Genomic DNA, 24694 nt, shown 5'->3' on the forward strand with positions numbered 1-24694 from the left:
GTGCACCTAAAACCTCTCAAAAAAAATTCTTGATGCTGTCCAAAGGAGTTCAATTCAGCTCATAGGTGCTCCTCTCACAGGCTCACTTCAACCTCTATCTTGCAGCAATGGTTTTGGCTCTGTCTCTTCTACAAGTACTTCCATGGTCACTGCTCCAATGAATTGGCAAACATCATTCCTATATATTCAAAGGCCATATATTTTGACCTGAAAATTACAGTACATAATTAGTGGTAACATGAAGACAAAGAAGTACTCGAACAATGGATTAATGGATTAATTTAAAACAGTGAGAGCTGTGTGATGTTATACATAAGACATTGCAATGAAATAACTGAGGAAACATATTAATTTTTAAAAAAATCTTAATATGTGATTAGAATAACTCTCCCATATCTTCGATAATGAGAGGCAGTTATTTTGATTCCAGTTCAGGCAATGAAGTAAGGCTTTCACACATTCTTTAAATAAGTGTTGGAGCTTATGGTCACAATGATTCTGACCATAGGATATTGTAGTCTTCATGTTGGAGGTTTAATGGAATATTAACAGCACTTGGAAAAGGATAAAAGCTAATTTGAATGTTTCCAAATATTTCGTCTCAGTCACTGAGACATCTTTAGGGATTAAAAGTAACTCTTATAACACGCACACGCAAATACAATGATACCAAGTGAAACACACGTGGGTGACTCAAGTCCTATGTAGGTGGTGGGCCCTCTATGGGAATTTGTAGGTGGTCTAGAATATAAAGTAGGACTTCTGATAATTAATGTTTCCCAAATTTGGAAAGTTTTTTATGAAACCATATTTATTTAAATTCAATTGATTTCTGAGTGCCACCACAGATTCTAAAAACAGTCTTTCTTTTTTGAATTTACTATGGTAGAGCATGGTGGTTTTCTTCAGGAGATCCTGTAAGTTGTATCCAAAATGTGGTCTGCAAGGCCAGATTGACCATAGTCATATTGCAGGTGTATGATTTGTGTTCTTCTAAACAGATGATTGCTGATCTACCTGTACGAAGTAAGCCAGCTTGCAGGAACAGGGTACATTATATACTCTTGGCACTGAGAGAGGAGGAGCTGATCTTTGGTAGAACAGATAAGGCTAGCAAATTTATGGTGAGGCTTAAAAGCTGTGTAGAGGTTATTTTTTTTTAAGGACCTGATTATTTTTTCTAATGTGTCATGGATGTAGAGAATGTAGATGAATGTATATGTCAACAACATATACAACACCTTCCTTTCCACTGTAGCCATTGGAAAGGAAGGTGTTGTATATGTTGTTGAGTTTGGTTGAAAGGGAGGTTCACTCAAACAAAGATTGTGGGCTCTATTGGTTAGTTTTAATAATGCTATATTGTTAAGAAAGGGGTGGTGGTGGTGGGAGAGCTTGTGAATGCCTGTGCAAGTTGGTTTTTTATATACAGTGAAGGAAAGGTTACCATTAGGAAGGTGTCTAGGAAGGATAAATTCTTATTTTACTTTTCCATCATAAACTGAATTCTTGGATGTAGGCTATTCTATTGAGGTGACTGAGGAAGGAGTCTGTGTCTGGGCTGTGAGGCCAAATAGAGAACACGTCATCTACATATCCTAACCATCTTGCTAAGATATGTAGAATAGAAGGTTTGAGAGGGGGGGGGTGAGAGTGAAGGGACCCATAGCAGTTCCCTCTATCTGTTTGTAAACTTTGTTTTTCCAAGACAAATAACCAGAATTGATGCAAAGGAAAAAGATAGATATCAGAAGGAAAAACGTTTTTTAACTATTCATTTAGAAGAACACAAATCATATATCTGCACCCATGACTATGGTCAATCTTGCCTTGCAGACCATGTTTTGGATACTACCCACAAGATCTCCAGGAGAAAAGCCCCATGCTCCACTGTAGTAAATTCAAAAATGAAAGACTGCTTTTAGAATCTGCAGGGGCACTCAGAAATCTACCAAATTTAAATAAATATGGTTTCATAAAACTTCCCAAAATTTTGGAAATATTAATTATCAGAGGTCCCACTTTACATCCTAGGCCACCTACAAATGCCCAAAGAGGGTGCACCACCTAGATAGGAGTTTAGTCACCCACTGTCTCACTTTGTATTGCGTTGTATTTGAGTGTGTGTGTGTTACAAGATTTATTTGTTATCCTTGAAGATGTCTCGGTGACTGAGACAAGAAGTCTCAGTCACCGAGAAGAAATTAGTGTTTAATCCTTTCTTAGTGCTGTAAATATTCCATTAAACCTTTAACAAGATGTCCTCCCAACATTTAAACTTCAACACATGGATATTGTAGTCTAAGGCCATATTTCCCAGATTTTCTGTTGATGTAAAACTAGTTTTCCTGTATTTTCTTCATTGAATATGCAGTTTGTCTTAAGTAAAAAAAAGTGACAGTCAGAAGGAACTTCGTAGACTCCAGAGAGAGTGAGAGGGGAGTGTTTATCTTTAGAAAATGAGAACCATGTAAATAGTTTGCTGAATGGAATAAATATAGCCACTAGATTATACTTTTTAAGAATTTCTAGAGATTGGTTCTGCATTTGAACTTGATCTTCCAAACTTGAATCAGAATGACTGTCTCTCACTATCGAAGATATAAAAATCTTATTCTAGTTACACATCACTGCTTTTAATTAATAATATAATTAATAAGTGTTTCTCAGTTACTCCTTTGTGTTGTTTTATGTATAACATCAACATCGCTCTCACTTTTTTTTTTTTTTAATTTAATCCATTGTTTGAGTTCTCTTTTGTATTCAACTGCCTGTCACCACTGATTTTCAGGTTGGAATATATGGCCTTTGAATAAATACTATTCTTTATGTTGTTATGTGAATTTTATGAAACCTTATTGCATGAGTAACTCTAAAACAGTTATTAGATTTTTAATTTTGTTATCTTGAGCTAACACAATGGCTTGTAATAAGGTGGACAATTATAGATTTCCAGACAGACATTATGTGATCGTCACTTGTGTGCAGCACTTGATTAATTTTAATGATGAAAAGTATGTGTAGATGTTTTTTTGTTTCTTTTGTAATTAGATTTTAGTTTTTTAGATAAAGTAATTGATATCACAGTAAATTTGTTTCACAATTCAAACTAGGTACAAGAACAGGTTGAACATATAACTAACTGTACATGGTTCATTAAGTCATGAATTTACAATCATCAGTTTGTGATTTTTGTTTATGAAATGGTGATGATAAAGTTAGCAACAAAATGTTGATATGGTCCAGTTAATGTTGTTTATTATTTTAACGGTATAATAGAACACGAAACTAAGTAAATAATTAATTTATTAACTTGATGCTGATATTTCGCTGGTATTATAACCAGCATCTTCAGAGCACAAAAACACTGTTTGTCACAATACGCGAGACTAAAACAACATGGTGTACTTAAACAAAATTGTAGCAGCAACACAAAGACTAAAGTCCTGATTTTGGCGCCCTCTATCTGAAAAAAAAAAAAAAACTATCATATATTACTAGAGTCCTAGAAAAGTGCTAGTTTAAAAACGCTAACCCATAGAGCGAGAGCAATCTGTTCTAATGACAAGGTTCTTACTGCTGAACTGACTCACTTACGCCACACCTTCTTGGCCAACAGCTACAATCGACATAAAATAAACAAAATACTAAACACTCCTAAGAAGCCCCTCCCACTATCCACCACAGAGAACTACAACAAAACAGTCACCATCCCTTACATTAAAGGCACATCCGAAAAGATCTCAAGAATCTCAATAAACATAAACTACGCACTACATTCAGACCATGTAGCAAATTAGCCACCCTCATCCGCTCACCCAAGGACAGCATTCCTCCTTTATCACATCCGGGAGTCTACCAAGTACCATGCTCATGCAATCAAGCCTACTACGGTCAAGCAGGAAGAACTGTGAATATCCGCATCAGCGAACATAAACGATACGTCCGGAATTATCATTATGGGAAGTCGGGCCTAGCAGACCATGCTCTGGATACCCCTGCACACAGGATCAACTGGAAAAACACAAAAGTACTACACAGAAACCCGTATAAATCAGAGAGATTGTTCTTAGAGGCGACAGAAGCCCTAAAACACACTCCAAATCTCAACAAATATGGCTGTATTAACTTGCCGAAGATCTGGGAGACAGTCATATTAAGAAAAAACTAGCACTTTTCTAGGACTCTAGTAATATATGATAGTTTTTTTTTTTCAGATAGAGGGCGCCAAAATCAGGACTTTAGTCTTTGTGTTGCTACTACAATTTTGTTTAAGTACACCATGTTGTTTTAGTCTCGCGTATTGTGACAAACAGTGTTTTTGTGCTCTGAAGATGCTGGTTATAATACCAGCGAAATATCAGCATCAAGTTAATAAATTAATTATTTACTTAGTTTCTGTGTTTTATTATACCGTTAAAATAATAAATAACATGTTCGACAAACACATAAGTCTGTCCACACGTTTAATGGTCCAGTTAACTTAAGTGAGTGTTTATATTAATATTCAATGTAGTGTTGATATAACACTATAATAAATTATGCCTATTGTTAGATTGATTGTGGTTGGTTTATTGAGAATAAATTTTCTGAAGAAAATTGTTTACTTTTCTGTAGGATTCCGAGGCAACCTAAATGCTTCTCTAACTTTATGCTCTGTTAAGTTATCCTTTTATGAGACATAAAAATTACCAGACCGATCACTTAATAGAACATAATGTTAGAGAAGCATTTAGCCCACAGAAACCTACAAAACTATAGGAAAGTAAATTACATTATTCAGGACATGATTCTTCTCTATAAACCAGCTATGATCAGTCCAACAATAGGCATCATTTCTTAGTGTTAGGTTAATACTGCATTAAATTTTAATTTAAAAAAAAAAAGTACCGAGGCTATTTTACCATTTTTTTTTTTATGATCATTAGGTTTATATGTGCAAACCCAAGTTAATTTTTTACAACCAGGTAAAATGGCATTACTGCTTTAAATTCAAGCCATCAGACACTCCCCTGCTGTTTATACATATTCATATAACTGATCAAAGTAATGACTCCCATTTATTATTAATCAAATTAACTATAAAGTGAGCTTTCATCCTTACCAAATTATTATGGAAGTACTGAATTTTGTCAAACATGATGAATCTAATCCTATTTATCTTTCCCAAATGGAGCCTTTTATTTGCCTTTCATGGAGTTTTTCAAAACATGTCCACCATATTTGCTAGTATTACTACTGTATTTTGCTTTTAATATTGAATGTTTTTTTTATATTTTTTTACATGAAATAACATTTTATGACTTTATATTCAACTAGCAAGTATTGATATCCTCAATGCTTTACCAAGGGCTGATGGACAACGAGGGAAGTGGAAAATATACTCTACAAACAGGTTAGTAAGTAGTAGCTTTGTTGTCTGAGTAAAGAATAACAAAGAATTCATTTTTTTAATTGCTACATGAATGAAGAGAGTTGTGTTGTAATGCTGTTGCACTGTGTGCCAGAAAAGCAGACTTAATAAACAAATCATATCCTTAATTTTAAAATCTTCCATAAAACAATAAAATCTGTAGTTTGTCCCTCATCCACTGCTTCAGATGCACTGTATCATAAAATCAATTCCATTTCCCCCCCGACACACACACACACACCTCTACTGTGGCTCATTTGCAATAACTGCATATGCTCTCTGGTTGCAACAACCTTGGCTTAAATTCCATGTATAAGTATATTTTAAAGGGCATATTCAAGTTGAATTAACCATTCTCAAAGAGAAGTAACATTTTTCCCTCCTGTCACAACATTTTATTGATGGTCACATCCACAGATAGTTGCTAAATCCATAACACTTTAATACAATGTGTGAACTAAGGATTGTAAAATTGAAAACATTGCTCTAGAAATCAAACAAGATATTGTTTCTACTTTAGTTTTCCAGAGAGCCAGGTAGTAATCTCACTTGGTGATGAACATCATCTCCTGTCTAAATGCATTCACAAACATCTGTGCCATGTTAAAATTTAGACCTTTAAGCAGAAAAGCGGAGATGCTATCCATTCATCCAACCAAACTGGCACAATAACTAGAATCTTTGAATATACACATTACAGTTGATCTGTTCATAATTATGCAAGCTATTGATGTATATTAAAGAAATTGTAAACACTAAATATGCACCCACTTGGCTGTATTTATTAATCTTGCTGTTTCTTCAGGACTATAAAAATTGCATAGAAAGAACCACAAACATACAAAAATTGTTACATCCATACCAGACAAAAATACATTTTAGTGTATCTCTTCTTATATATAAGCCTGTGGTGAACAGCTTTTTGTGAAAGCCACACTCTGATCTTTATAGGACCGCACAAAGTTCATGGTTTCTAGCAATTTTTTGGCATGTGAGGAAGGCCATTTTAAAAAATATTCAAAATCTTGAATCTGCTTTAAGTCTCACACACACACACACATATATATATATGTGTGTGTGTGTGCACACAATTAATATTATAAATTAAAACTGAACAATAAGCTCTTACAAATTATGCTATTAATCTGATTGTAGCGTGTTAATGTGAAATTGGCATTGCTTCATTCACAAGTTCTCACTCTCTGAAGTTAAATAAGATGACTAAAAGTTTCAGAATTTTGAGTTTTCTTTTAAAACTTAATGAAATTACAACTGAAAACTTATTCAACAAAATATATAAACCACTATATTATCATTACGTGACACCTCCAAGGAGTCCAAAGACTGATCAAGGGAGGGCACCCACTCAATTCACCAACTACAGCGAATCGCAACTACCATCATCATATTCATCAATGCCATCTACTCTCTGGATTTCTCTTTAGAGAGAAATCCAGAAGTACTTGACCATTATTATGAGCTTTGCTCTTTTCACCAAATTTTCTCTAAACAATTTTCTTGGTATTGTGCATATTTTAATATGCAGTTCTAAAATTTTTCATTTTTGGTTGATGCAAGTATTAAAAATGGTTGAGAAATTAACTGGTCTAGTTAATTTCAACATTATCTAGAATGTGCATCACTAATAACAATGACAGGACTAATAATATGCCTACCAGCTAATCAATTTCAAAAATTAGTTATCAGCTAGGTGATATAATTCCATAGTTATCACCCATGGAATGATCTGATCTGGAGATTAACTTGCTTGTGCTATGAAAATTCTAATAGTGTAGAGCTACAATCAGTAGCTATTTGTTTTTTTCTTTCCTAAAACTGAAATATAAACATTGAGACACCAGATATTCTCCCAACATATACTGTACTTTTGGCATGTCAAACTGTTCACATGAAATGAGGATTTTTGCTCTAAATCACAATTTCCTGAATTAGTTATATAACCAGTTGAGGACTAGGTTCTAGTTGTCCCTTCTTTGGCTGCAAAACCAGTTATCTTCATACCAGTTTTATTGTAATTTTTAATCTGTTGATCTTTATATAATACTTTGTTCTTTTCTCTTCTTTTTCTTCCCTCAGATTTATTAATAGAGAGGATCAGAATTGATTGTGCCATTTGTGTAACAATAGCTTTCCTAACATGATATTGTTCTTGTAGTTAGAGGTATTGGTTACGGCATGTTAAATACAGTATTTTTTGTTAATACTTGGTGATAATATCAACATGAAAGATGGATGAAGTGCCATGTAATTCATGGTTATTTCCTCCCCAATTATTAGTAATTTCCAAAGCTTCATGAATTAATCATTTTTATGTAACACAATTATGAATACATTTAATAGTCTTGGCGAAATGTATATCATTATTTCTATTATTCCTCGCATTTCTGTGAGAGGGGGTGGGGGGGTGTTTTAGTTGAGAGTGATGAAGACATCACTCTCAACTAAAACATCTGACTATGTTTTAGTTGAGAGTGATGTCTTCCTGCTAGTTGAACACAAGAGTATACAGAGGATTTGAAATAGGAAGTGATCACTATTTACTTTTGAGCAGGATAAAATTGAATTTCATATTAAAAAGGAGAATGTATAAGAACATTTCAAAATGGAGCAGCTTTCAGATGTGAAATGTAGACTCAAAACACAAACATGACAAAAAAAGTTTGAAAACAAGAACCAAACCTTGGAGATTCATTGGCAAACACTGAAGAAAACATTGATTCAGCCAGAGAGGCATGTGGCGAGGTTGTTTGTAAGGATAGAAAAATCAGATCTAAATGGTGGATGCAGGAAGTTAGACAGCCAAGGAAAAGAAGAAAGCATATTGAAAGTTTTTGACAAGTAAGACAGTTTGTGCTCTTAGAGAATATGAAGAAAAATGTAAGAAAGCTAAGTACTATGCAAACCTGGCTAAACAAAAGTCATGGGAAGATTTTGGTAAGAACATAGAAAATAAATATCAGGAAGGTGGTAAAATATTCATGAGGCTATTGAAAAAACTCAGAAATGGAGAAAAGAGTACTGTAAAAGGAATTGGAGATGATGAAGGAGATATGAAAACTGTGGATAAAGATATTCTTGATGTATGGAGTAATATTTTGAAAGATTGCTAAATGAAATAAGCAGTGACAGCATAATGGTAAAATACATTCAGCAGGAATGCATGGAATATTTATCTGTACTTGAAGTAGAATAAGCTATCATAAACTTGGAATGTGGAAAGGTAGCTGGAGTAGATAATATTTGACCGGAAATGCTAAAATAAGTGGCTTCACTGCATAATTCAGATGGCCAAATTCCAGATGATTAGAGTAGGGCTCTCATGTACCATCTATATAAAAAAAAATAATAAAAACGGGGGGGGGGATAAAACTGAATGTGAGAATTTAGAGTTTATCCTTGCTGAGTGTTCCTGGTAAGATTTTTGCAAGGACACTTGAGAAATGGCTAAGAAAAATTGTGGTAAAAACAAGCTGGATTCAGCCCCGATAGAGGTCAGGATCAGGTTTCACTTTAAGACAAATAGTTGAGAAATCTTGAGAATATAACAAGGATTTGTATTTAAGTTTCATAGATCTGGAAAAGGCATATGACAATGTGCGAAGAGGAAAGCTGTTCAATGTTATGGTGTAAAACATTATATCAAGCAATACGTAGTCGCTATTTGAGTTGTAAATCAGCAGTTAGAATTGGAGGTGCAGGAAGATGGTTTGTTAAATGAGATGTGTGACAATGGTGCACATTATCTCCACTGTTATTCATCATCTATATGGATCACATTATGAAGGAAAGTGGTATTAAATCTGATATCAAAATTGGCAATGCTAATCTTAGCTCTTTACTTTTCTTTATGCATATTATGTTGTAATTCTGAATAAATCCATTACAAGCCAGCAAGATTCCCTGGTTAAATTGAATAACTGTTGTAATAAATTTGATATGAAAATCAGCATTGAAAACATTAACTCTATCCTGAGGATAAAGATATCCTCAAAATACCTGAATGGTGAACTTATAGAACAAGTAAAACATTTTAATATTTAAGCACAATTTTTAGTGAAGATGGCAAATTAAATATGGAAGGAGACAACAGAATTAGTAAAGCTGGTATGTAGGAAGTCAGCTGAATAAATTTATATGGAATAAGGAAGAAATTAGTCAGAACGCTAAATTACTGTATACAAGACTGTTCAAACCCGTTTTAAATTATTAATTTGAGAGCTGGCTTAGAAATAAAGCACTTGATCAGACTAGAAACCATAGATATGATAGGGCCAAGAAAGATTAGTAGAATGAACACATGCTATCAATGGCAGTATGTATTAAAAATTAGGATATTAGGAAAGAATTTGCCATTAGCATTCAGGAATGTGTTAGGATAGCTAATCTCAAATAATGTGGTGACAAACAGAAAGGGAGAGGAAGGATTAGCAAAATAAGTGTTCTTTGCATAGTTGACAGGAAAAAGACTAGAGGACAACCAAGATAGATAGATAGATTGATACAATAAAATATGCTTTAAAAGACAAATATAAGATCTGATAATGTTTGGAGTCTTGACAGAATAATTTGGTTGAAAATTATTGATCAGAAAATGGTGTAACTTTTTCATGCGGTGCTATCATAATATCCTGTATGCCCACTGAGGGGACACATCAGGAATTTAATGACGATGATGAAAAATGTGTCCATGATGAGTGAAAATGTTTATTTGATGAGTAAAAATATTTAAAAAAAGCTTCAGTTTATTAGTAAATTTTATTTACATAATGAAGATTCTGTTTTATGTCATAAATTTGTTTGCCTTATTACATCTTTTGGGGAATTTTGGTGATTACAAATGTCTGTTTTTTTCAGTGATCAATAAGTTTGTCATAATTGAATACATCCAGTCAATGAGAGGTAGGATATCCATGCATTATTTCATCTTCAGAGAGTACTGTTGTATCGTGACATGGTAACCTAAAATTGATACACAGCAGACAAGTAATAAGCTTATTTCTTATTCAGTGATGGAATGTGCAGAATTTGACCATCAATGGTGTATATTAAAACTTTGAAAAGTTAAGAAAAGTATTCATTTTACCAACAATATTTCTTTATATTGGTTCTAACATGTAATATTTTTTTATTGTTTTCTGAGTTGCTGCCATGCATCACATCCCTGAGTTGTCAATCCAGCAATATTTAAGAGAAAATCAGAAGTCAGAAATGCACTAATATAGTTGTGTAGCTCTTTTTAAGGTTTTTATTAAGCATTTTATGATACTGATTTCAATGTTTCTTTATAATGGTAAATAGGAAATTGTTTGCCTTTTTCCATGAAAGTGATATGAGATATAAAGGTTAGAAGTAAAAACACATAAAAAAAAAATAGTATCATCATCATCAGAAGCCTCCAGGGAGTAAAGGACTCATTGAAGGAGGCCACAGGTCACCATTGCCAGATGTCATATCTTCTCTACTCATTCATACTGGATGCACTCGCTACTTCAATACTCAAATGTGTCCATGATGAGTGAATTTCAGCTTGCCCACTGCTCTGAAAAGAGAAAAATGTAGCTCATCCCTTTCCTAATGTACACAAAGCTAACTTCCATGAATGCCCACTTGTCCTCTCCTCACCTTCCATATAATGAAATATTTCATCAGTTGATTACTTATAACACCCTTTCAGAAGTTTATAGACTATCATATCACTCCTCTTTCTCCTGTTTACTGGTGTCTACAGTCTTGTAATCTCTGTCATCTTTGTTACTCTTCACCTTTTTCACAGCTTCTTTATCCCCCACCCCCTGAACTCAGAAGACCAAATCTGCACACACTAGTCCAAGTGCAGTCATATTAAGGCCTTGTAAAGAGAAAAAATGTCTTCCTTATCCTTACAAGTTCAAAGGTCACATGACAATTTTTGCAATGTGCCTTTGAACTTGTTTCCTATCCACCATACTTCCAAGATTCCTAGCCTCCTCAATTTCCTATAACATAATTCCACTAATATAATATCATTGAAAATCTCATCATGCCAAAGTGCCACTATCATTTGCCCACCTTTCTAGGCCATTCGAATCATTCTGTAAGCACTGTATATCAGTAGCATCCTTGATTTTACTGCCAATCTATGCATCATCAGAAAATAACTGAATATCTCCTGTCAGGTCCTTCCCAATATTGTTAATATATAGATTGTGAACAACAATGGTCCAAGGTCTAATCCCTGGGGAACACTACTTGTCACCTTAAATCTTGTAGATTTACACCCAGCCACTTTCTGATACCTATCAATCAGCCACCCCTATCCAAGTTGTTTATATTCCAATCCCATATTCTCCAGTTTATGCAATAGCCTTTCATATGGTATCCTATCAATTGCCTTAGGAAATTAACAGTGTCAACCCATTTCTGCATGTGAGTTCTTACCAACTTCTCTAAGATATTCACCACCATTCCTGTGATACTGATAGGTCAGTAGTTAGGCACACTGGGTTTTTCATCACCTTTGTACAATGGAACTGTCGTACATTCTTTCCAGTCTTGTGATATGTTTCCTGAGCTCAGACTTGAGTTATACAAACATGTCAAGAGCCAAGCCATTTTGGCTGAACATTCCTTTGCTGTTATTTTATCTGGTCCTATTGCTGAATCGATATCCAGGTTATGCAACAACTGTTGAACCTCATTGCTAATACACCTCTGTCTCTTCATCTAGTGTAGTGGTAGCATTGTGCACAATGTTGCATACACCTGGTTGATTGCACAGCCATTTCTTTTCATGCTCCAACTTAACTTTTGGCACAATACTTGTAATTTTTCTTGTCTCCACTTCATATATTCCCATAACTCCCCTCACTCTTATTCTCACAATATTCCTTCCATCATCCTCCTATGGATCCCTTGCTTTAGTAAGGTTGCACATCCATTTAATTCCCATCCTATTTGTTGTTCAAACTCCAGGGACACATTCAGATGCTGAAAAGATGCAGTATCTGAATATATATGAATGAAGAAAAATCAGAGTTTCTCATGTACTGCTGATATCCTTCCCATTCAGTAACTGAGACAATGAAACCAAAAATAGTATTCTCTCTAATTCCCAGCTTTGTATTCAGCATGTAACCTATCCTAATTTAACATCGATATAATTATCAATCAGGACAGTAGGCATGATCACTGTCACCAACTGGTGGCACAACATTCTTAACTGAGAGCCCTTCTGATGCTGTGATCAAATCTAATAAATACTCTTTGACCTCAAGTTCCTTCTTTCATATGCTGCTTAAGAAAGTTATCTCACGACAGGTCAATAAATTATCCTTCATTCTTATTATGGGTAACTAATATTGTCCACACATTTGATTGAGTAGAAGAAAAATCTCGTAAGAATGAAGGAGAATTTATTTACCTGTCACTTGCTTAGTACCTATCAGGGTAATTTGCCAAACATCAGCCTCGGCAGCTGAACCACCAAGTCCGTACCAACACACCATCATATATTTTATCGTGTTAGCCTCAACTTCACAGATAGCTTCAAACTCACTGCTACATGAACATTATTATTACCATGATGAGTTTCTACCCTAACTGGACACAGATCATCTGATATCATTACTAGTGTCATCCTCCTCTTTTCTTTTTAAAAATACTATATACACTTAACACTCAATGCTAGTTATTACATCTGACTCTAGTAGCCAAGTTTCATTAATGCTGATAATTTTTGGCCAAAACAAATTCACCAATGCAACAAATTATACCCTCTTTGTTAATAATGTTTCTTACATTTGTGTATAGACATAAGTTACCTCCTGGCGTTTTTATATACTTACATCTGATTTCTGCTTAGTCCAGTTTGGCAACTTTCTCTTTTTCATTCATAGACACTCAAAAAAAAAAAAAAAAAAAACTGAACCCAAAGCATAAATTTCCACCCCTTTGCTAGATTCATAACTATGTTCGATGACATTCATATCTTCATGTTTGTGTACAATAGTGAATTTACACACATTCTTACCTTTTCTCCCATGATGTTCTGCTTTCTCTTACTTTCTGCATTAAGTCTCAACTGAATTAATAATTTCTCCAGGCTCCTGATTTCAAATCCATTCAAGTGTAGGCTATCACTCTATATAAATCTTTTCTACCATCAAATCATTGATTATCATTATTTTATCATTAGTATCATGAATAAAATAATAATAAATGGCCTTGTATCACTTATAACATGTGAATTTTTCTTCCTTTTTAAGTATATGCTTGAACATCAGCTGAATCATGATTTTTATTTTCCACTTTTTATAAATTCCTCATTTAATATAATATTTATGAGTTACTTCAGCTTTGTGACTTAACCATTTACTTGTGGGTGATGTACATAGAGGGATTTTCTTCCTTAACTGCTTCATTTATATTAAACACCAGTATATTCCAGATATAAATTTTGACTTCATATTATACTTAATCAAACTTTTCCTTAACTAATGCCATTATATTCTTATAGTTAAGGAATGCTTATTATCCAAAGAAAAATGCTGACTGAATGAATTACACAATTACTGATATTAAATAGTCTTAAATGCAGTTCTTTGCACCAAATCCAAAATGGATATGTTTAATTAAGTATAGTTGCTGGGAAGATTCCCATGTTACTCCTCTTAAACACTATTAATATAATTACGGCTATTATAGCCTGTTTTTGTTTAGGAGTGTCCCTTATTTTAAAACATTGGCTAACATACTCAAGAAGGGGTGTGTATGTGTGTGTATATATATATATATATATATTTTTTTTTTTTTTAGGGCATTATGGGTGAGTATAGAAGGCAATTATGGCATCATAGAACCAAAAACATGTTGTTTTTGGTTCTATGATGCCTTCCAATTCCAAGATCCTGCTGAAGGTTGTTTATAAATGGGGGGGGGGGTAACATGGGAGTGTGTTTTGAGCAGGAAATAAGTTTGGAAACCCAGGTTACTATTAATAATATATATATATATATATATATTATTTTGTTTAGGACTGCATTTTGGGGGGGGGGGGGAAACGAAGGGAAAGGGTATCCTTATGTGGAAACTAGGGACAGGGGTTAACGGTCTACACCCCGTTAACCCCTGTCCCTAGTTTCTACATAAGGATACCCTTCCCCTTCGTCCCCCCCCCCCCCACACACACAAAAAAAAAAAAAAAATGCAGCCCTAAACAAAATAATATATATGTTTATATATATATATATTATTAATAATAACCCGGGTTTCCAAACTTATTTCCCGCATCAAAATACACTCCCATGTTCCTTTCCCCCCCTCTCCCCATTTATAAACAACCTTCAGCAGGATCTTGGAATTGGAAGGCATCATAGAACCAAAAACAAGGTATGTACAAAAGTTTTTCCTCATCTTTTATTCTGCCATAATTGCCTTCTATACTCACCCATAATGCCCTAAAATATATATATACCCCTTTTTGAGTATGTTAGCCCAATGTTTTAAAATAGGGGACACTCCTAAACAAAAACAGGCTATAATAGCTGTAATTATATTAATAGGATATGTTTAATCTTATGTGCTATTGCTGTAATGAATACTTCTGACAATATTGTGGAAGAGATAGGGTCCTCACATTTCATTACACCTGTAATCAACCATGAGTCACATCATGGTAGCCAACCTCCTAGATAGGAGAAGACACATAAATGAGGTTGGGGTTGCTCTAAAGAAAAGGACAAGCTGAATTGCACAGTGTACTTTGAGAAGCAATTAATTAGCTTAATGGCTTCAGTTCATCTACTATGTATGCAACAAACTCTGCTTATCTGAGTATTGAATTGCAAACTTCCATTTGATTTGAGCTTATAGTTTCAAAAATAAAATGTTACTCTCTTGTACAGTAATGGTTTCCAAATGAGTATATAATCTCTGAGAAACTATCTGATGCATATATTATGAAAGGTGAAAACTGCACCAAATTTAGAATATCCATTGACTTATGAAACTGAATAGCAATAAATTCTTTTCTTGACTTGAAACTGCTCATAACATGTCATTTTGTCAACTTGTTTAAATACTGTATCATTTGATAAATGAAGTTTTTTTTTTTTTTTTTTTTTTTTGCAAGCATTGGTATCCCTAATACAACTTTTACCATTTTCCTTGTATAACACAACTTGACCATTATATAAAATTCATATTTTAAATCTCATGATCCTTTCCACAATCTTCTATTTTAATTTTGTTCTTCAGATAGTTGAAGGCTTTTTTTTTATTTTCCTCCTCCTTCAGAAAACATGTCCATAATGCAGTTAATAAAAACCAGCACAATAACAAAGGCAATACTTCAAAATCATTTTAAATATATGTCAACTTGAAAATACAGTAATTCCTCAATTATCTAACAGCAGTAGATTAGTTTGTCAGTCTGATAATTGAAGGGTTGGATACTTGAAGGTATAATTGCATAGTACTGTTTTCAGAAGTCACCAACCTATTCATCATCATCATCATCATCATCAAATTCCTGCCATGTACCCTCAAGGGGTGTACAGGATATGACAGTACTACATGAAAAAATTACATCATTACTAACTTCCTATCTACAATTTTCCTCCAAATCAGTCTGTTACTTGTCAAGACTCCAACATTATCAGATCTTATATTTCTATTGTCTAAGGCACTTTGAACCGTATCAATCCACCTATATCTTGGTCTTCCTCTGGGTCGTTTTCCTGCCAACCTGGCAGAGAACACTTGTTTTGCTAATCTTTCCTCTCCCATTCTATTTAAGTGACCATACCATCTGAGATTAGCTCCTCTAACGCATTCCTGGATGCTGACAATGTCAAGTTCTTTCCTAATATCCTCATTTTTAATATGATATTGCCATTGATGCCATCTGTTCACGCCTCTAATCTTTCTCAGGACTCTCATATCTGCGGTCTCTAGTCTTTGGTCAAGTGTTTTACTTCTGACCCAGCTCTCAGATCCATAAGTTAAAATTGGTTTGAACACAGTCTTGTATACAGCTAATTTAGTGTTCCGACTAATTTCTTTCTTATTACATATGAATTTATTCAATTGACTTCCCACGATACCAGCTTTGCTGATTCTGTTGTCTATTTCTATATTTAGTTTACCATCTTCAGTAAAAATTGTGCCTAAGTAGCTGAAATGTTTTACTTGTTCCACAGGTTCTCCATTCACAACACAGTTGACATTTTCAATGATTCTGCCTATTTTCATTGTCTTTGTCTTTTTATTGCTGACCTTCATACCATATCTATTACAACAGCTATTCAATTTAGTCAGAGAATCTTGCAGACTTGTAGCGGATTTATTTAGAAGTATAACATCATCCGCATAAAGCAAAGAGCTGACATTAACATCTCCAATTTTGATATCAGGTTTAATAGCACATTCCTTCATAATGTGATCCATATAGATAATGAATAACAGAGGGGATAATGTACATCCATGGGTTCATTAATTGAAAGTTCATTCATTGGATGGTTGGATAATTAAGACATCGCTGTATAGCCACATGTACATCATTCTACAAAATGTTTTGGAAATAGACTACATTCTTCCTATAGATATTTTAATCATTATGATTGTTCACTCATGATATGCTGAGCAGACAGTGACAAACACTGCATCATTTTGATGGTGCATGTTTAAATGCCTTCAAATTGCAGTCGGCTACCTTTAATTAAATTCAAAACATGCAGGTATTTTTTCAGACTTCCTTTTTTGCTCTGAACTGCATTATTTCTGTTTACGTGAAAGGAATAGTTCCATAACAGTATATTTTGGTTCTAAAAAAAATTCAATTTTTTTTTCTTTTTTAATATACATTACAGAAGCATTCATTAATAGGAATAACAAATGTTGATTGCAGATATCACAGTTATCATAGAGTATGAAAAGGTGTTGCCAACTAAAAATGGAAATTGTTGTGTAACAAGTTTTTCTTGTGAAGATTGATTATATGTATGAACAAAATATATCCATATTTAATTTTTCCTAAACTAAAAAGTATGTCATAAAATCAATTTTGTATGATCAGGAAGGGGAGCACGATATAATGATAGTATTACATGGAAAAGTTACATTATTACTAACTTTCTAACAAATTAATTCGATGAGAAGTTAGTAACAATGAAAACAGATTAATTTTCACCAAATTAATATGTTATTTCTCAGGACTCCAGTATTGTTAGATCTTATATTTTAGTCTTCTAAGGTACTTCTAAGATATTTAGAACTGTATCAGTCTGTTTACATCTTAGTCTTTTGAAGTATTTTTTTTTTTAATCCTGGCAAAAAAAAAAAAAAAAAATTTCCTCTCCCATTCTGTTGACCCACACCACCAGAGATTCACTCTGCTCACACATTACTGAATGATAATGTCAAGTTGCTCATATCATTGTTTTTAATATGATTCTGCCATTGTCACCATCTTTTCACTCTCCTAATCTTTCTCTGAACTCTCATATCTATGGTCACCAGCCTTTGATCAAGTGCTTTATTTCTAATCCAGCTCTCAGATTCACAAGTTAAAATTTGTTTAACTACTGACTTGTATATAGCTAATTTAGTGTTTTGACTAATTTCTCTCTTATAAATTTGTTCAGTTGACTTTTTACCATACTAGCTTTGCTAATTCTGTTTCATCTTTCCATATTCACTAAAATTGTGCCTGAATTAACTGAAATGTTTTACTTGTTCTATAGATTTTCCATTCAGGATGCAGCTAATGTTTTCATCATCTTTGTCATTATTGCTGATTTTATTATTCGGTTTAGTTAGAAATCCTGCAAGATTTGCCAGATTTATTTATCATAGAGAGCTGGGCTGAATATGAATATTACCGATTTTGATATCAGGTGTATTGCCACTTTCCTGCATAATGTGCACGCTTTTTCTCACACCTGATTTAACATTAGATCGTCTTCCTGTACCTCCTTCAGTCTAACTGCTGACTTAAAACTCAAATATAGAACTGCATTGCTCGATATAATGTACTATTTCCATCATATAATTTAATGTTTTGAACAGGTTTTCTTTTTAAATTTATTTTTTTTTTATCCTTAGCACCTCATCAGATATCTTTCCAGATCTACAAATCCTTGTTATATTCTATGATTTCTCAGCTGTTTTTCTGAAAGTAAAAATCATCTGATCTCAGCAACCTTTATTTGATCTGAATCCAGCATGTTTTTCTCCAGGTTTCTCTTCCACAATTTTTTCTTTCTTTTCTCAAGTTGCTTGCATAAATCTTATCAGGAATACTTAGTATGGTAATTCCTCTGTAATTCTCATTCAGTTTTATTTTCCTTTTAACCACGTCAGCGTCAATATGGATAAAATACATCACTTCTCTACACAGTACAGTAACGAGGGTATGAAGCGTCTGTGGCAAGTGTCTAACTTGCGCCCCCTAACCCAAAAATGACAAAATTTGAAAAATTTAAATGTAACAAGTTAAATTTTACTAAATGCAATATGTTAAATACTTACTATTAACCCTATCAAAATTAGTTGCAGTGTGTTGCAAGCGTATTGCCAAAATTTAAAAATACAACATAAAATAGCAGACTTTTATATCTATTTATTTATTTTTACTTTTTTACATTTTGCGCCCCAAACCTAGTTGTGCCCGTGGCAGGCATCTCTTTCGTCATGCCCTCATTATGGCATTGCCTCTACACTTTGTATCCATCATATATTTCAATGTAATATCAAGGGTATTACAATTTTAATATGCACTTCGTATCCATGGTAACCACCCAATATACCTCTTGGGTGGTTAATGGATGGGTATTACAAGAGCACTACTCTAATCATCTGGAATTCACCATTCTGACCAGGCTTTCTGAATTATGCAGTGTAGCCACTATAAAGCTTTTTATTCCTCTGTATTTGAGCTTTTCTGGCCAAATATCACGTACTCCAACTGCCTTTCCAAATTTGGTTTTTTATGGCTTTTTCTACATCAAATGTTAATATTTACTTCTAATTACATTCCTCTTGAATGTTTTCTGTCACCATAGTTTCATTACATGTTTCGTTTAGTAATAATTTAGTAATTACTCTAGATCTTCAGTTTTTGTGTCACGTTTATCACATTTGATTCCTTTTACAGCACTCTTTCCTTGATTTCTAAGATATTTCAAAAGCCTTCAGAATACTTTGCCATCAAAGCCTTCAGAATATTTTGCCATCTTCCTGTATTTATTTTGTGTTCTTACCAAAATCTTCCCATTGGCTAGTTTACACATTGCTTTGTTTTCTTACATTTTTCTATGTATTCTCTCAGAGCACATGATGACTTTACTTGCCATGAACTTTTGATATGCTTTTTTTTAAAATTGACTGCCTCTTTATTTTTCTGAGTTCTTCATGAGTTGCAATTTTTTTGTCCTTGCAGACAACCTTACCACATGTCAAGAAAAAGATTGAAAATAAGAACCAAACCATATTGAATCTTGCAAAAGAAAATTAATTGTTTTCAGAAAAGAAGAGACAGACAGAGATAGGGCTTCTGCTTACTTTTGATTAACTTAGTCATGGTTAAAAAAATGAACTAGAAAATATGTCATCAGTTACATTTAAGGTTTTTTTTCTATAATTTTACATGGAAAAATGGCTAAAAAGTATATTTTATAGTATGGAACTTATGCACTATTACAAAACTTGAAATGTATAAAAAAAAGGAAAAATTTGTGTGAGATAATGTTTTTCCTTGTTCTCTACATGCAAGAAGACTTATACAAGAAAATTGTCATTGGATATTATATTTACATATAATCAAATAATAACATACAATTTCTGTAATGTTTTATTCATTAAAAGATAAACTTTTTTAATTAAGACCAAACATTTTAATCATTTATATTTTAGTCATGAGGAAGAACTTTATAATTCTGTGATATCTGACTTCATTGCAAGACAGCAAGAGTTAATTGAAGAAAATTCCTGTTTACGAGACTGTTTGTTATTCTTCCAGAATGAGCTAACATGTGCTCTTCGTTATTCAAAGGTAATTAACTTTTTAATATATATCGAATAAATATGTTGCGTATAAACTTTAGCATTGGTGTATGCTCATTTCTTTTAGTGTCCAGGATATCAATGTTGGCATCTGGAGCCTGAGGTGAAGTATTAGTCAGAAATTGCTACCCTGGCTGGTGCAAGCTGCTATCAAACCCTGAATTAGAGGCCATTCCTGATGTGGAGCAGATGACTGCAACCACACCATACCTGGTGGATAGTCATTGTGGTTAATCTTCAGGTAGCTTTGTGCAGGGCATGCTTATTTAATGGCAGCATAGAGCACCATTTTGGTTTGAGAGACCTTGCCAAGGGCCACTTCACTACCTGTGGTGTCAATATTGCTGTTGGTTTGGGACAGCTTATCAGGTTACCTTGCTTATCTCTCTCACTTGCCCTCCATATCTGGAGGGGGTGAGCTCTGTGACCTCCACCTTTTGTATGACAACAAGCAACCTGAAACTCCAAAATATGGAAGATGGGGATAGGAGACAATTCATGACCTCTGCTTTATCACAACTGATATAGAATGAACTCTTTTCACCTCAGCTTACAGTCCGCAAAATAAACAGCTTCTCGATACCCTGATGGAATCTCAGGAAAACAAACTGGCCAGAATTCATTGAAAACAGCATCAACATAATTTCATCTACAGTTGATAATTATGAAAGATCCATTAAATTTCTCATGGCATCTGGCAAAAGACACATCCCTATAGGATTTGGAAAGACCTACACACCATGCTGGTCAACTTGAAAGTAGTATTCTGACAGAATATAAACAACAGAACCATCCAGACACTGCTTCCACCCTCTTAAAGTCCATGGATGATGATGATGATAGAACAGCTCGCTGGCATGAAGAAATAAATAACTTCAAGTTTATCAGATCAAGTCACAATAAGGCTTGGTCATTGCTCCATCGACCAAGAGGCACCAGTACTCCAAACAGAACTAAAGAAAAAGTAAATACAAACTGCGTTGCAAAAATCTTAGCGTGTGCGCACATACACACACACACAAGCGAGCCATCTTCTTTTGTGTGTGTGGGTATGTTTTATTTCTCGAATCCAGTAACATCATCATCAATCATCATCATCAAATTCCTGCCTTGTACCCTCAAGGGGTGTACAGGATATGACAGTACTACATGAAAAAATTACATCATCACTAACTTCCTATCTACAATTTTCCTCCAAATCAGTCTGTTACTTGTCAAGACTCCAACATTATCAGATCTTATATTTCTATCGTCTAAGGCACTTTGTACCGTATCAATCCACCTATATCTTGGTCTTCCTCTGGGTCGTTTTCCTGCCAACCTGGCAGAGAACACTTGTTTTGCTAATCTTTCCTCTCCCATTCTATTTAAGTGACCATACCATCTGAGATTAGCTCTGCTAACGCATTCCTGGATGCTCACAATGTGAAGTTCTTTCCTAATATCCTCATTTTTAATATGATATTGCCATTGATGCCATCTGTTCACGCCTCTAATCTTTCTCAGGACTCTCATATCTGCGGTCTCTAGTCTTTGGTCAAGTGTTTTACTTCTGACCCAGCTCTCAGATCCATAGGTTAAAATTGGTTTGAACACAGTCTTGTATACAGCTAATTTAGTGTTCCGACTAATTTCTTTCTTATTCCATATGAATTTATTCAATTGACTTCCCACGATACCAGCTTTGCTGATTCTGTTGTCTATTTCTATATTTAGTTTACCATCTTCAGTAAAAATTGTGCCCAGTAACACTAGATGAAATTGATGCAGCTCTCAAACTAAAACGGGTAAAGCCCCTGGCATTGGGTGTATCCTTCCAGGTTTTCTTACCTTGGCATAAAAACAAAAATCTAATTTCTTCTCAATAATAAATTATGAATGACTCCTGAAACTCGCATGAGTCAGTGATTAATAGCTTTGCCAAAACTCATCAGGTCAATTGATGACCTTAACAACTACCACCCTATAGCATTGCTTTATACCTCTTACAAACTTTTTGAAAAGGTTATCCTTTCTAGGATTTCTCCAAAACTCAAGGGCATCTTACCCAATGAACAAGTTGGGTTTAAACCTGGCAGAAGCTGTTGTGACCAGGTCATGGCCCTAACAACCCACATAGAAGCAGAATAACAAAAGTGTTTAAAAACAGGTGTTGCCTTCATATACCTAACATCAGCTAGTGACAATATATGGAAGAAAGGCATACAATATAAAACAGCCGAAATAATAAACCACCAAAAAACTGTAAAATTCTTAGAACAAATGCACTTTAATAGGAAAATAAAGATTTATCTGTATTTACAAAAAAGCAGGATGGACTGCCACAAGGATCTGTCTTCACCCCAGCTCTATTCAACTTGTGTCAGTTCAGATTGCAATTGTCACCCGAGCCAATACTTTCCAGAGCCTTGAAGAAATATTGAGCAAAGATTTAAGTTTACTGCAAAACTACTTCAAAATTTAGAGACTGTCCCCTAACCCAAGCAAAAGTGTTTCAGCTTTCCACCTAAATTATTATTATTGCATGGGAACCTTCATGGAGTCCTAAGATATTGTGAGAGACCTAAACTATCAACACAATATCTATCGTACCTCTCCTTGAAACATTAGCAGACAAAGCACTTGCATCCGACTTTGGCAACCCATTCCAAAAATGTGGCAGACAAACCTCATCTTCTCACTCTTTTTTTTCACTGCTTCCAATAACCTTCACATCTTCATACAATACTTCTTAGATCATTGGTCCCAGCCAAAACAATCAATTCTTTCATTTTTCCTTTCTATATTCTGACAGCATTACTAACATTATTAATTTTCACACCAAGATTTTGTAGTGCTTTCATAAAGACCCTCCACTTATCCTAGAATCACCGTAAATAATTATTTGCTTATGTCATTCTCTCGATTTATCTTACAATTATCTTTTTGGCTTCGGATCTCTTGGTTTTATCTCTTTTCATTTCAACTAATCTCTTGTTTTTTTTTTCTGCAGCCTTTCAGTCTTGAACTTTGTCCTGTGAACTACATGCAAGCATAAAATTTCTTTATTCACGTCTTCTACATTCTCCTGAACTTCCACCACTGCACTTTCAGTATTATCACAGATGTTTGAATTTTCTGGTCTTGTATCAGTGCTCTCTAATCTACTGTCATGTAATTTGTTCTCTATGTATTCGTTTTCAAAGCATTTATTTCACACTCTCACCAGTTTTGCTCTCCTTTCACATGTTTCAACTTTTGCAATTAATACATCTCGCAAATTTTACAATGCACAAAATCACACAATTTTAGTTTGCCCAACAAAGACGTTTTGGCCACCATTGTTCTGCTATGCCCAACAAAGACTGTTTTGGCCACCATGGATGCCATACCAACAATATATCTAATTTAAAGAAACATAACGTTTCACGTACATCTAAATAACTCAGTCTATCTCATACATTTATAAATACAAAAATTTGAGAAAAAAAAATTATCTTTCTGCAGCATTATGAATCCATGACATTCACCAATCATAATTCACTCAGTCATAACCACAAGGTTTGTAGGAAACTAAAAATAAGCCTCTGTAATAGGACTAATTCATGAAAGCAACTCTTGGTACCTTGGTAGCACACTTGACCACAGCTTCACATACCAACAACATTTTGAAAAAATTAAGTTAATGGTATCTGCCAGGAACATCATAAACAAGCTCATGGGCACACTTGAGGTTGTAATGGTTGGACTTTTAAATCAGCAACTCTTGCTCTGGTATTTCCAATGGCAGCATACTGCTCACAGTTTGGAACCAAAGTCACCACCACAAGACTCTTTGGACACATAGCTCCAACATAACAATGAGGACCCTCTCTGGCACCTTAAGGTCTACTCCTTCATGCTTCAGAAGAGAAAAAGCTACCATCAAAGAAATAAATAAAATCAGAAATAACATCATCCTTCCAATACATCAATATATCTCTCCACCTCCAACTCACTGCCTTATCTCCAGATCTTCCAGAATCTTCACCTCCTGGGGACCATCAAAGAAGGTCCCCGGGAGGTGAAGATTCTGGAATGAACTACAAACAAGTACCTGATCACAGATCCAATTGTAAAATCTCCAGGATTTAATCTATCCAGACACCTCTGGAGCTAGCTAAGCAGATTTAGGACCAAACAAGGCCACTGTGTCCGCTTATTACATCTGTGGGAAATTTCATAGTTGCCTTTTTTTTTTTG

At 34.3% G+C, this 24694-nt stretch overlaps 1 protein-coding gene across 3 annotated transcripts in view; it reads left to right on the forward strand.

The window, feature by feature from the left end:
• Positions 1–24694, forward strand: part of LOC150100765 (afadin- and alpha-actinin-binding protein-like) — a 187217-nt gene that overhangs the window by 65230 nt on the left and 97293 nt on the right. For all 3 annotated transcript variants that reach the window (XM_090401952.1, XM_090401951.1, XM_090401954.1), the window contains 2 exons: positions 5320–5395; positions 20324–20462. In XM_090401952.1, the coding sequence (XP_090258078.1) occupies positions 5320–5395; positions 20324–20462 (215 nt within the window). The remainder of the gene's footprint in view (positions 1–5319; positions 5396–20323; positions 20463–24694) is intronic.

Source organism: Typopeltis vanoorti, chromosome 12, assembly GCF_054136105.1.
Source record: "Typopeltis vanoorti isolate ZY-2024b chromosome 12, IOZ_Tvanoo_1.0, whole genome shotgun sequence".
Lineage (NCBI taxonomy): Eukaryota > Metazoa > Arthropoda > Arachnida > Uropygi > Thelyphonidae > Typopeltis > Typopeltis vanoorti.